This window comes from Sesamum indicum, linkage group LG8 (assembly GCF_026168435.1).
Source record: "Sesamum indicum cultivar Baizhima isolate 11 linkage group LG8, ASM2616843v1, whole genome shotgun sequence".
Lineage (NCBI taxonomy): Eukaryota > Viridiplantae > Streptophyta > Magnoliopsida > Lamiales > Pedaliaceae > Sesamum > Sesamum indicum.
This window is the reverse complement of record NC_142664.1, coordinates 30,886,095-30,898,673: the sequence shown is the minus strand read 5'-3', so window position 1 is coordinate 30,898,673 and position 12,579 is coordinate 30,886,095. Positions and strand designations below refer to the sequence as shown.

Genomic DNA, 12,579 nt, shown 5'->3' with positions numbered 1-12,579 from the left:
ACTGAATTTGTTAGATACCCTTTTATTTAATTTGGATGAATGAATTGTATGAGGCAATTACATAACAATGAGGGGAAGGTGAAGTATATAGGTTGGCTCATAAACTTTTCATAATAAAATAAGCTATCTATATCTAAGTTGATTTTTAAGATGATTAAATGTAAATAAAAACAACAATAAATGAAAGTTGACATAATATGGAATTTAAAGAGTAGTGTAATTGTGATTAAAACATAGATTTTTCTCTACAAATTCAAAATACATAATAAATAACCGGATGTAGTGCATGTTTTAGAAGCAATTATTAGGTTAGAACTTTAAAGTAGGTGGAGCGAGCCTAGGAATGCACAATTTGTACTCTTTCTCCTGTCAAATATCAAATATTACTTATAACTAAGCATAAATATATAGCCCATGCACATTTAAAATTGGAAAACTTTTTCATGGTCTGACATTCATTTCTTTCTTTTAATTGGAAAACTAACAAGCATTGTGAGAGGAAAGCTAACAAAATTTCATTTCTTTATAGCAAAAAGTTGTATTATCCATATACATATACATATATATATATATATGGTATTTGAGAATAGCGACATCATCTTAAAGAGTTCTACTAGAATGTAGTATTAGTTGGAAGAATATTCGATAGTTATTAACAAACAAATCCAAAACATTATTTGAAAATTTAGAAGGCATGCCTTGGAAAAGAAGTTCATTACTTATTTTCAAATATGAAAGATTACATCCTCACTCCTTGTCTATGATTTTATTTACAAGAACCACTTCTTTCTTTTTAAAAAAATTATACGTACAGATCACAGAAACATCAATATTATTATACAAATTATTTATATTTTTTTATTATTGATAATGATTTTTGTAATTACACAAAAAAACATAGGTGATTTGTATGAGTATACCACAAATTATAGGTACAAATGTAATTATTCCTTTCAAATATTGACATCAAATAGGGAAACTTACACATGTACGAAATTTTGAAGTCCATTTGTTTTCTTAATCCATTTAAGTTTAGAAAAAAATGAAAAAGAGCATCTGGAATTTATATATAGAATGCGGAAAGTGTTGAAGAGAAAGGTTTTGAGCACCACCAAGTATGCTTCCTACACTAGAAAGATGCGCTTTCAATCCAAATACCAACAAACTTCCAAAAGTGAAAAAAAAGGTATAAAATTGGTGGATTTTGGTGCTTAGAATTACAAGGAAGGCAAAGAGAGTCGGCTGGCGTAGGCCGCTCTTTAGGTATATGCTTAACTTCATTAAGCAAAGGTTGGTAGTCATTACTTTCAAAACGAGAGAGGGGAAGGCCCTATACTGGCGATCTATAATCTACAACTATAGATCAGGCCAGGCAAATTTTGAATTATAGCAAATTTACAGAGGCTATTATGGGAATACGGAAAACTAAAAGGTCGACATGGCAAATAAAAAGCCCAGAAATTAGGTGCCACAAAAAGACAAAAATTTTCATGACATGGGCACCCTATTGGTGCAACGAAGAAAATCTTAAAAGATAAAAAGTTTCCCTAACCCTTTATGATATTCCACCCGAACAACAAAAATAATGCAACAAAAGAATAAAATAAAGCATTTTATGGTGGAAATTTCAGCCACACAGAACTTGCATCCATGCTTAAGCTAAGATGAAACTTGGAGAGAGAGAGAGAGAGAGAGGGTTTAAGGGAAGTTTTAGGTCTACCAACTGGTGGTTAGAGATTGGCACTCCATAACCAAACATCATCAATAACAGCAAAGAATTAACCAAGTCAAGCAACAAAGAATAACAACAGCAGCAGCAGCAAGCAGATAAGAAGAAAGAAAGTTAGAATAGAGATTTGTGTGGTTCTCTCTTTCTGCATTTCTATAAACTAGGAGAGCAGGGAAAGGGGTTTAGGAGGATATTAAGAGAAAGACATGATTTTTATTATGTGATTGTGGGGCTTGGGAATAGGTAAAGAGAGGAGTGAGGACCCTTTTTTAGGGGGTTTCATTTCGTGGTGTAGATATATGAGAGAAAGTGGAAGAGAGAAAGAGACTTTGTGCATAAATCTCACGTGGGAATAGATAAAAAGAGTAAATGATGAATGAACATATGTAGAATATCATAAAGGTGATAGGAAAGAGTTAAAAGGGGTGATAATGTTCTTGTACTTTGAACTTTGAAAAAATTGCTACTCTACCATACTAGACAACGGAAGAGAAAATAGGCTTCTGTTTTCTTTCTTGGGTTTCCTTACTACTTCCTATTTCTTGTTTCTTTTGTGAGAGTGTGTGTATGAGAGAGAGGAGAAAGGGATGATGGTTGGTGTACAAGTCTCGGGATCTGTTTGTTTGTATTAAAGGTTGATTATTTTAGGCGGATCCGGGAGCTTCTGTTTCCCACAAAGCACACAACTCAAACTGAAATTCAGGTTTGTATTCACTAATTTTTGGTTTTGATTGTATTATTACTGGCTTCTAAGCTGCTATCTGGGCAAAAACGGGAACTTCGTTTTCTTTATCCTTTCATGGTGCTTGGATTAGATGATGTTGATACGATTATATATGATTACAGGTTGCTTTGTTTATTTAAATACAGCAGTTTTTCTTTTATGTTGCCTGTCTTTGTTCACTTCCATTTTTGTATGTCAAATTTTCATTCCTTGAGCTTAATTGACGTGTATTTCAATTTTGGTCTCCGGGTTTCTGTCATCTAAGTTTTCAGATGAAGAATTGTTTTTGGAAGAGTTGTGATCATAGATTTTCCTGGAAATTGACAGGGCTCTTTGACTACCTCTCTCTGGCTGATTGTGAGGAAGAAAAAGATTAGGCTTTTCAACTCAGAATAGAATTCAGCAGAAGCAATATCTTGAAAAAGGAAAGAAAGATGGGCATGTATTTTCCAATGCCAAACAATCAAATTCAAAGGGATGCTGCAACAATGCTATACTTAAGGGAGCCTCTGCCCAGTTCTCATTCAGAAACACCAGTTCTTCCAGGAAATACAATGTATATGAATTTCCCATCTTCTTCAGGGCCATACTCTGATGCACTGGCTGGGAATTCCCAGAGTGTGAATGTTCAGCCAGTTGCTTCAGATTCCAATACATCACAACAAGAACTTCTATTGCAGTTTGGCGGCTCACGGGCTGTAGAAAACCAGTTAATGCATCGGCAAGGGGAATCTTCAGATATTCTTCAAGGTGCTCCAAACTTGCAGGGTCAAGGATTATCCCTTAGTCTCAGCACAAATGTACCATCAGTAATGCAAATATCACCTACTCAATACCAGAATAATAACCCGGTTTTCTCTTCAATCTTGGGTCCTAATACTTTGATGCCTGGGGAGGATAGTGGCAGGAATATATCTTTCGGAAATGAGGATAATTTTCAGACTAAGCCACCTGGGGAGAATAGAAATTGCATGGTTTCTCATGTTTCGGGAATCAATTCAGATGGGACAAATGATATTTCTACATATGGTATGCCAAGTATTGCAAGAGCTGTTCCTAATTCCAAATATTTGAAAGCGGCTCAACAATTGCTTGATGAGATAGTTAATGTCAAGAAAGCCATCAAGGAGCAAAATGCCAAAAAAGAGTTAATGAAGGAATCCAAAGAAGTTGAAGGGGAATTTGGGGATGGAGCTTCAGATCCATCTGCAGCTGCTGCTTCTTCAGTCCCACCTAAGCCAATTGGGAATCCTCAGAACGAGCTCTCAGTAGCCGAAAGACAGGAACTTCAAAATAAAATTACCAAGCTTTTGTCCATGTTGGATGAGGTGAGAATACATGTTTCTGATATGATATAGCCTCGTGGTTTCGTAAGGATAATGTCTACTGATTATGATAAATTAGCTTACATTTGCTCAAGTATACATTTTCAGTCTCCATGCAGCTCTAAAGTATAGCTTTGTAGTTCCTTTGGATGTGAACTTCACAATATTGTCTTGTGAAGTACTATTTTTGGCATCAGTAAACTTCCTTAAATATTCCTTCTTTCTGTTGCAAATATGCATTTCCTCAGAATTATTCTACTTTCTCTAAACCAAACAAAGGGAGCTATTTTGGAGATTCAACAAGTATTGAACCAACCATGAAAAACGTAACCTACTAACTTGTATCCGACTTTGACACTGAACTCCGGACTCATTTGCTTTTCACATTCACTTCTCATTGAATATTAACGGCGGCAGGTTGACAGGCGATACAGACAGTATTACCATCAAATGCAGATCATTGTGTCGTCCTTTGATTTGGTAGCAGGATCTGGAGCCGCTAAACCATACACAGCACTTGCACTTCAGACAATTTCACGTCACTTTCGCTGCCTGCGTGATGCTATAAATGGCCAGATTCTTGTTGCACGAAAGAACCTTGGCGAAGAAGATGCTTCTTCAAACGACAAAGGAGTCGGAATATCCCGTCTTCGATATGTGGATCAGCAGCTCAGACAACAGAGAGCCCTTCAGCAGCTTGGCATGATACAACAGCACTCCTGGAGGCCGCAAAGGGGACTCCCAGAAACCTCTGTTTCCATCTTGCGAGCTTGGCTTTTTGAACACTTCCTCCATCCGTAAGTTAGATAAAGATTTCATTCCCTTGCCTTGCTATTTCTGCTTCAGTAGTGTCCCATTAAAGTTGTGGCTGCTTTTTGTTCTGCAGTTACCCAAAAGATTCTGACAAGATCATGTTAGCAAGGCAGACGGGGTTAACAAGAAGTCAGGTGAAATAACTGCACTCTGAGTAAAAATGCGTCATTATTTAGCAAAGCATAAGTAATTCAATCGGGCTGATACTCTATCTGTTGTACTGATGAGTCACCTGTTGCGGTTGAAATTTTAAGTTGCTTTTATCTTGATACTGATGATATGAATTCCAATGGGAAAAAGTAGTTTTGTTGGTCTTTCCAGAGTTTCCTTTATTCTTCCTTGAGGGGAATTTTGGGGGGGTTCACAATGTGCTTGATACTCCTACATTGTGTTGATGATCTATCTGTGCCTGGCTTAGGTCTCAAACTGGTTCATAAATGCACGAGTCCGACTTTGGAAGCCCATGGTTGAAGAAATGTACAAAGAAGAAATTGGTGATGCTGATATCGACTCCAACTCTTCTTCTGAAACCATACCAAGAGCTGCAAAGACTGGTCGAAAAGCCTCAGAAGACAAAGGAGAAGACGTTCATCAAACTGCAACTTCCACAGGGCGACTCATGGAGTCAAAATCTGATCAAATGACTGATGTACAAATGATAGGATCAGATACTTATTCCATTTACCAGAACATGATCCCGGCAGAACCTCAAATCGATTATGGGGTAGGAAAAACAAGAGAGGGGCTAAAGCAAACCAACGACTCTAATCCTTTTCCAGATTCAATGGTAGATCCGGATTGTGGCAATGATAGTAGAATGCTAGCCGCCTACCAAATGTCGGAACTGGAAAGATTTGGCAATGTTAGTGGAGTATCACTCACATTAGGATTACAGCAGTGTGAGGGCAATCGTGGCTTTGTTCCCTTGAGAGACACTGATGTATATAACACAGCAGCTTCAGCTATGGGGAATGAGACAGCAGAATTCGACTGCATAGATTCAGGAAACCGACCACATCAACTCGTCTCATCCCTCCTCCCATCTTTTACATGACTTAGTAGCATCAGAAATGCTACTGACAGGAGTCACTTCTGCTGTAGTTTTATGGAGTAGTTTCAACAGCAGAATGGAGGGTCGTTTTTTCATCAATTCGAACGGCTACAGATCCTATATGCTAAGAGCAAGAAGCTCAGGTTTCTTCCAAATGAAAATTTGTGAATGTACTGATGTAGGAAAAGATTGGTCGTAAGGCGGTATTTGTAAAGAATCGCGTGTTTGGTCTAATGTAGAAACCAGAATACCATGATTTTGTTGTACTCCATTAAAGAATAAGAGAACCTTTCCATCCCAAGAAAACAACAGACTTCTAACTTTGCCTTACAAATCACTTGAATTTCTCCTTTTCTATTAATAATTTATACACATTGTAGTATGAGAAGCCCTAATTAGTGTACTAACAATAATCTTTCGTGAGGTTTGGAATAAAGATTTCTCCAAGCGTCGGGGTAAACGAGAATGCATTCGTGAAGGTTGCTGCTTCCGAGTAGGACAGATACTGACAAATAAGAATATTATTTTAACTTTCATAAACAAATATTCTGCTATTTTGAAATTAAAAAAATATATGTATATAATTGAACATGAAGTCAAAATGCGACCAGCAGCATACGATAGCACGCATATTAAATGCAACAGAAGGCAGAAGAAAAGATTAGCTTAACCCATGCAAATCCAAGACTACTGACACAAGTTCATATGCATAGACCTAGCTATACAGCAACCTTGTTTAGCTAATAATATACAAAATGTCTCGAAGATAGTAGAACCAGATCCAAAATCACAAATATGATTTCATGTTCAGGAAAATTCATAATGCTCCACTGAACATATTAACAGTTTCATAGCTAGATATTCGTCTTCAGTATCAACGAGCAATGCAGCAACGTCATAGCTGAGAAGCTTGAGATCCTTGACAAGAATAAATCATGAACTTTTTCTTGGCATTTACCTGAAAATAAGCACAAATACAAGGAAACAGTCGCGTCTGGTCCGGAAACATGCACCAAATGGGAAATAAAAGTTCACTCACCTTTTGAAGACAGATATCACGTCTTCATTTAATCGTGCAGTTTCCAGAAAGATGTCTCCACAATTGTTGACATCGACGGTCTCCATCTCAGGGTTTTGGTGACCACTACACTGATCCCATTCGAACCACATCTTGGCTATGGATTCCTTTTTGAAGCAGGTAATATGATCCACCTCTTCTGGTGAGCCAGATGCGATTAGTCTATATGTGTATACTTTCTTCACCTGGCCAGGTCTAAATGCTCGTCCTATTGCTTGGCGGGTGACAGAGGGGTTTAAATGCACGTCCAGTATAATGATGCGTGAAGCCCCCACCAGGGATATTCCTTCACCGCATGCTCGTATTGAACCAAAAAACACCCGAGCTTCAGGTGAACAGTTAAATTTCTCCATGGAAGATTCCCGTGTCTCAGCATCTGAGTCACCTGTGATCATGAACATCTCCCTGCCAACGCTATAACCCTTCACCTTAGCTGTCATTCTCTCCAAAAATTTCAGGGGCAGAAGATATTGGCTAAAAACAAGTAGCTTCTCAGCACTTGATTCGCAGAGCTGGAGAAGATTCAGATAGAAATTAAGCTTTGCACCTTCTTTCACATCTAATTTCTCCACGACCACATCAATTTTCTCCTCATCAACTCTGTCTTTTACACCGGAATTCTTTGCGAGAGCCTTCAACTTTGGGTGTACATAGATTGCACTGCCTTGTGCACTGATTGTGAACTTTCTAGCCAAGCTTTTCGTTAACTCTTTAACTTCAGACTTTTGCCAGGGGCTGAGCCGGAGAAAGACAGCAAAATCCACGAGTCCTGGAAGTTCATCCAGGTTATCACCCTTGTAATAGTGCAAGACTTTTCTGGTCATTTCACGCAGGTCTTGTATTACAGTCACTTTCCGCATATGATTTTCGTCTTTTATTAGGGTGTGTTCTATCAACTCATAGAATTCATTTTCTCTGCCATGTTTCATGAGATTTCTTCGACTGGAAATCTCTGCCCTGCTCAAGATTCGTCTCCTTATAGCTTTAGAAGTCTCCATTTTCAGAAACTTTGGCCGCACCAGATTTAAAATGTTGAAAACCTCTTTTACGTGGTTCTGGTAGAGCGTTCCCGACAGAACCACTTTTCTTGCAGTTTCAACCCTCTCAAGGGAGGTCAGAACATCAGTGTCTTGGTTCCGAGGAGTGTGACCTTCATCTAGAATGAGAATGCTAGGAACTTTCAGCAAATAATTTTGGCAAGCAACAGCAACTTGACCATCATCAGTATCACATATTATAGAGGAAAACTGCTTATAGCCTAAAAACAATATGCTCCTCTCTTTGACCCATTCCTTCAGAACTTCAAGCTGCTGCGCACGGCTATCTGCTTTAACTGAGTAGAAGTCGTATAGAGGTATGCCTTCAACTTGCCATCTAAGGAATTCTTTTTTCCAAATTGCCAAGATGCCCCTCGGCAGCACAACCAGAGGTCTTGCGCCAGGATATTTTGCCATGAAACTCTGGAGGAAACTGATTATCATGAATGTTTTTCCAGAACCAGGAGCATGTGCCATTATACAACCTCCTGGATTATCTGTCACAAGGTTGCTTAGAAGAAAATTAAAGCCCTCAATTTGATGGGGTTTCATCTCCTTCCTGTGGCGTGGATGTGGGCAAATCTCAGCAGCAGTGAAATCACCATCAGATAATTTGAACCCATCAGGGAAAATTTCTGTTTGATCTAGCTCTCTGGTAGTCCGTCCTTCATATCTGTAAGTTCTTGTACTCCTTGTGCCCTGGATTTTAAATAGAACAGCCAAATCATTTACATGCGTCGATGTTCTTTGTCAGATTGACTTTATTAATTTCAACAGAACACTAATAAATTCAGAAAAAATTTAAAGCAAGCACGTGCTTTTAGATTCTATTTTCCAGCAACTTTGCTATGTGTAAGAAACTGCCAGAACCACATACTAAAAATTTTAGCATACAGAACTGAAAGCCATACCTTTGAGAAATTATACTCAATTATTTTTTCAATTCCTCTCCTAATGACCCCACAAATGCGACAGACATCACCAATATCATCTTTCAGTATAAATGAATGCTCACACTCTTCTTCATCCCCAGCATCATACTCATCAAGGGTAGCATCTTCAGTGGCATCCTGTGACGTACAGAAAAAATTGTTACTGACGTCTGGTTCTGTGGATTGATCAAGGATTAATAAAACCAAGAGGCAACAATAAAATTTGCCTCCCTAAAGTAAGATAAATGAAACAGAAAGATTTAATAACTGGAAAAATAAAAAACTACATAGCTTGGATGGCAGTTTCAAGATTTAGTTGAAAAGGTTAGCGTTTCAGATATACTAGGAAAGCAAAGGAGAAAAATTGAAATTGGCAAAACAAAGACACAGCTTGCACAGATAGCACATAACTGGATATTGTTATGAATAATGCAAAAGGTTTTAAAGAAAGATTCAAACAACACATATATAAGACTATTTGACACTTCATCATTTGTACATATTGACATTCACTAAGATATTCCATTATCACTGAGATATTCAGTGTGCATCTTGGACTTGGTAATAGCACATCTTAAGGTAAATCTAGAGATAGTGATTCCTGTAGTAGGAATATTTTCCTCCAGAACGCATCACGGAATGGAAGATGCAATCAGATCATTATTAAGACTCTTTGAACATTGCCTGTGTCTAGTATTATTCAATAATTCACTTATGTCATGGCTTACAGAAGATAGGTAGTGCTTCAGTATCTCATACAGCAAAGAAATAACATTTTAGCACAGTACTGATGGTTTAACGTCATATATGAATCTCGTATGCCTGCAAATTTCACAGGAGCTACAGACTCATGCAACATAGATGACACTGGTGTTGAGTCATCTCTTCCAGGCCAGCAACAAATAATTAAGATACATCCCCAAAAATCTTCAACTGAAGAAAAGCCATTTAATGTTTTGAGTAATAAATTGATGTTGTCAAACTAAACCCCCAATGTCAGAAACAAAAACATGAAAAAACATTACGAATATTGGGTTGGGTGGGGATTATTTAACATGTTTTCAAATTTATCTCTTTATTTGACCATTTTAGTTATACAGGCCAAACATGTTCCAATATCAAGTTATCCTTGGTGAATTCTCCTATACCAGAGGATTATTGCATCCCATATACACTCATACTGAACAGCAAAAAACTAGTTCCAAGGTTTCTCCTATCCTTCACTCTTCTCTTACTGAGTGCATTATTAACCGTCATGCCAAAATAGAAGACACTTTCTCTAGCAAACCATTTCAAGATAAGCATATGAAGAAACCTACAATCCAAAGAATAACAAATTCTCAAATCTTTCACCAATGATGGCCAAGTTATGCTGACTATGAATTGGAGCAACAGATCACATGCTTAATCTATCTGCAGAATCTCGTACCCAGAACAGCCAAGGTTCCAAGGTTCAGATGATTTATCATCATTACCAGATCACAAAATGAATAGTAAGAGTCTACCTTTGAACATTCCAATGCAACTGTCATCTCATTCCAAATATCACCCAGACCGTCAGAATTTGTATCAGAAAGCTCACCACTTTCATCCTCCATATCATCTTCCGGGCCAACATATTCACCTTTATCTTTTATGGTTTCAGTTACACCACCAGAATGTGCGGGTTCAGCTTCATCATCAACATATGCATCTGCTTCTCGAGAACTTTGGTTTCGAACAAAATTCCAGTCCTGCATATGTTATGGCACTATCAGCTGCATAAATAACAGTGTTATACCTAATAAATGCATGAATATGCCTTTCCAGCCACCATGGAAACAGTCAGGAAATCCCATCCAAAAAAGAACTTGGGTCGCCTAATTAACCTTGAACAAATAGCTTGCATGCCACACAAATTGTAAACTGCAAGTACTGTACATATATCTTTCTTCATGCATAATGGTCCAGTTCCACTAGAGCACATGAAATAAGGCCAGTTGATTCAAATAGTGAGGGTATGACTTGATGAGAGCTGGATACAGGTGAACTAGAGTTCCTTACCACAAAGTCCTTCATGAGAAGATTACCAGAAGGCTTCTTCAAGTTAACTTCCAGATAAGGGGGTCTCCAGTTCTGACCCATGGCATCTTCGTCGTCTGAATCGATGATAACAACTGGTCCAGCATTATTCAATTGCTGTGTTGCTGGATAAAAGCATTGAACTGCAACACTACTTGCATCCTGATCATCATCTAGGTCAATCACATTCGAAGCAGCTGGTTCAGTTGTCTTTGGTGCCATTTTATTTTGCACATCAAGACATGCAGATGGAAGTTCGGGATCCACTGCATAGAAGGAGTCCAGTAACTGCCTCCTCCGCATGAGAAGCTCCTTTATATCTTTAGTTACACTTCCATATTTGCCAGAGTCCAACTCTTCTAGCAGATTGTTTAGAGAGAATGGATCAGAATGATCTGCAACTACTGAATTTGTCCGATTTCTTCTCTGATCAGATTCAAAACGCCATGAAGCAGAGAAAGCACTATCTTTGTACTCCCTTCCTTCATCAGTTTTTATCCTTTTGCGCCTTTTTGAGCCCAAATCTACTGATTAAAGTCAAATTCAGAAAACAGTTAATAGATATAACATATGTAATATATATAAAGACGCTAAAAAGTATTTAGAACAAACAGCTTTACAATTTCTTACTCTAAATAAAATTACACAAAAGAATCAACAAGAATGAGAATGGCCTCGGCAAAAATCACAGAAACGGCGACAAAAGCAACCGTGTGTATAATATAATGTGGTTCTGTTGACTAAAAATAATCCAATAATTAAGTTGAAGGACAAAACTTACCGCTTGAACTAGTGGCCGGAAATCGTCTCAGGATCGGGTTCTGGTAATAATTTCTTTCAGTAGCCGCAGCCATGTCACACTGAATACACCGACAAACAATGAGAAGCACAAAATTTGTCAACTCTATTCAACATAAACACCATATGCATGTTAATATCACGATTGTATAACACTGATTAGCATAAATATAAACAAAAAATACCGAGTATCTAACAATCACCGGAACCCCCAAATATTGTACAAACAAAAATTAGAAGCACAAATTAACAGGGCAAATTTTTTGTTTACGTTTAAAGCACAGTTGAATACGCGAATACAAGAATCGAAACTTACATTGGTCCAGAGGATTTTTTGATTTTTCTCCTGGGAGTGATTGCCAGAGAACAGAATACGGAGCGTTAATTGGGAGTGTGAGCTTTACTGCAGCAACTGAGGAATGAAGAAAAAGTTAAAAAGAAAAATGAGAAAACGTTTCGTTTCTTTTGCCCTTTATCTCCATTAATAATGCCAGAACATATTTTTTTAATGCCAGAGTGGATTTGTTCGATTGACAGTTTTACCATCTGATTTCAAATTAGATGGTTTAATGCGGTTTATCATTATCTATCTATCTCTCTATTATCTATACTTTTATTATTATTATTAATATTAATTAAGAGAGACCAAACCTTTTTTTATTTGTTATTTTATTTTTTTATTTTTAAACTTTTAATATTATTTCACTAAATATTTTAATTTCTTTTTTCTTAACTTGAAACTTTCTTTCCCTTTCAATTTTCATATACTTTTTAACTTCTTGGGCTCATTAACTAATAGCCTCAATCTCTTCGTATAATCATTTTATGGAGGTTTTGAATTGTGGATTTTACTATAATAGTATTTTTTTAATTAAAAAAATAAAATTTTATAAAAAATTATGAAGAGGTGTATGAAAAAATTGAAAATTTGTATAATATATATGTACGGGAGAATTAAACTCAACTCCCTTAACGTTTGGTATAATTACACATAAATTATATATAGTTTAAGAAATTACATCTAGCACCCA

General features: G+C 37.1%; 2 protein-coding genes across 5 annotated transcripts; one reads left to right on the top strand and one right to left on the bottom strand.

Moving 5' to 3' along the window:
• The first annotated feature begins 1,583 nt into the window (after positions 1-1,583).
• BLH7 (BEL1-like homeodomain 7) lies at positions 1,584-5,898 on the top strand. Its single transcript, XM_011090149.3, has 5 exons — positions 1,584-2,432; positions 2,781-3,781; positions 4,196-4,575; positions 4,665-4,725; positions 5,010-5,898. The coding sequence occupies exons 2-5, from the start codon at positions 2,888-2,890 to the stop codon at positions 5,643-5,645; spliced, it is 1,971 nt and encodes a 656-aa protein (XP_011088451.1). The 5' UTR covers positions 1,584-2,432; positions 2,781-2,887; the 3' UTR covers positions 5,646-5,898.
• A 395-nt stretch (positions 5,899-6,293) lies between these two features.
• Positions 6,294-12,025, bottom strand: LOC105169675 (protein CHROMATIN REMODELING 35). 4 transcript variants are annotated; one of them, XM_011090148.3, is made up of 7 exons: positions 11,865-12,025; positions 11,532-11,610; positions 10,733-11,277; positions 10,195-10,422; positions 8,669-8,827; positions 6,682-8,456; positions 6,294-6,600 (listed from the first exon to the last, which is right to left on the bottom strand). In XM_011090148.3, exons 2-7 carry the CDS (start codon positions 11,602-11,604, stop codon positions 6,597-6,599), a joined length of 2,784 nt encoding a protein of 927 aa, XP_011088450.1. In that variant the 5' UTR covers positions 11,605-11,610; positions 11,865-12,025; the 3' UTR covers positions 6,294-6,596. The 4 variants fall into 4 exon arrangements, with proteins under 4 accessions (XP_011088450.1, XP_020551808.1, XP_088740281.1 ...); XM_020696149.2 differs by having other exon boundaries at positions 10,733-11,274; XM_088884155.1 differs by having other exon boundaries at positions 6,294-8,456.
• Positions 12,026-12,579: the final 554 nt, after the last annotated feature.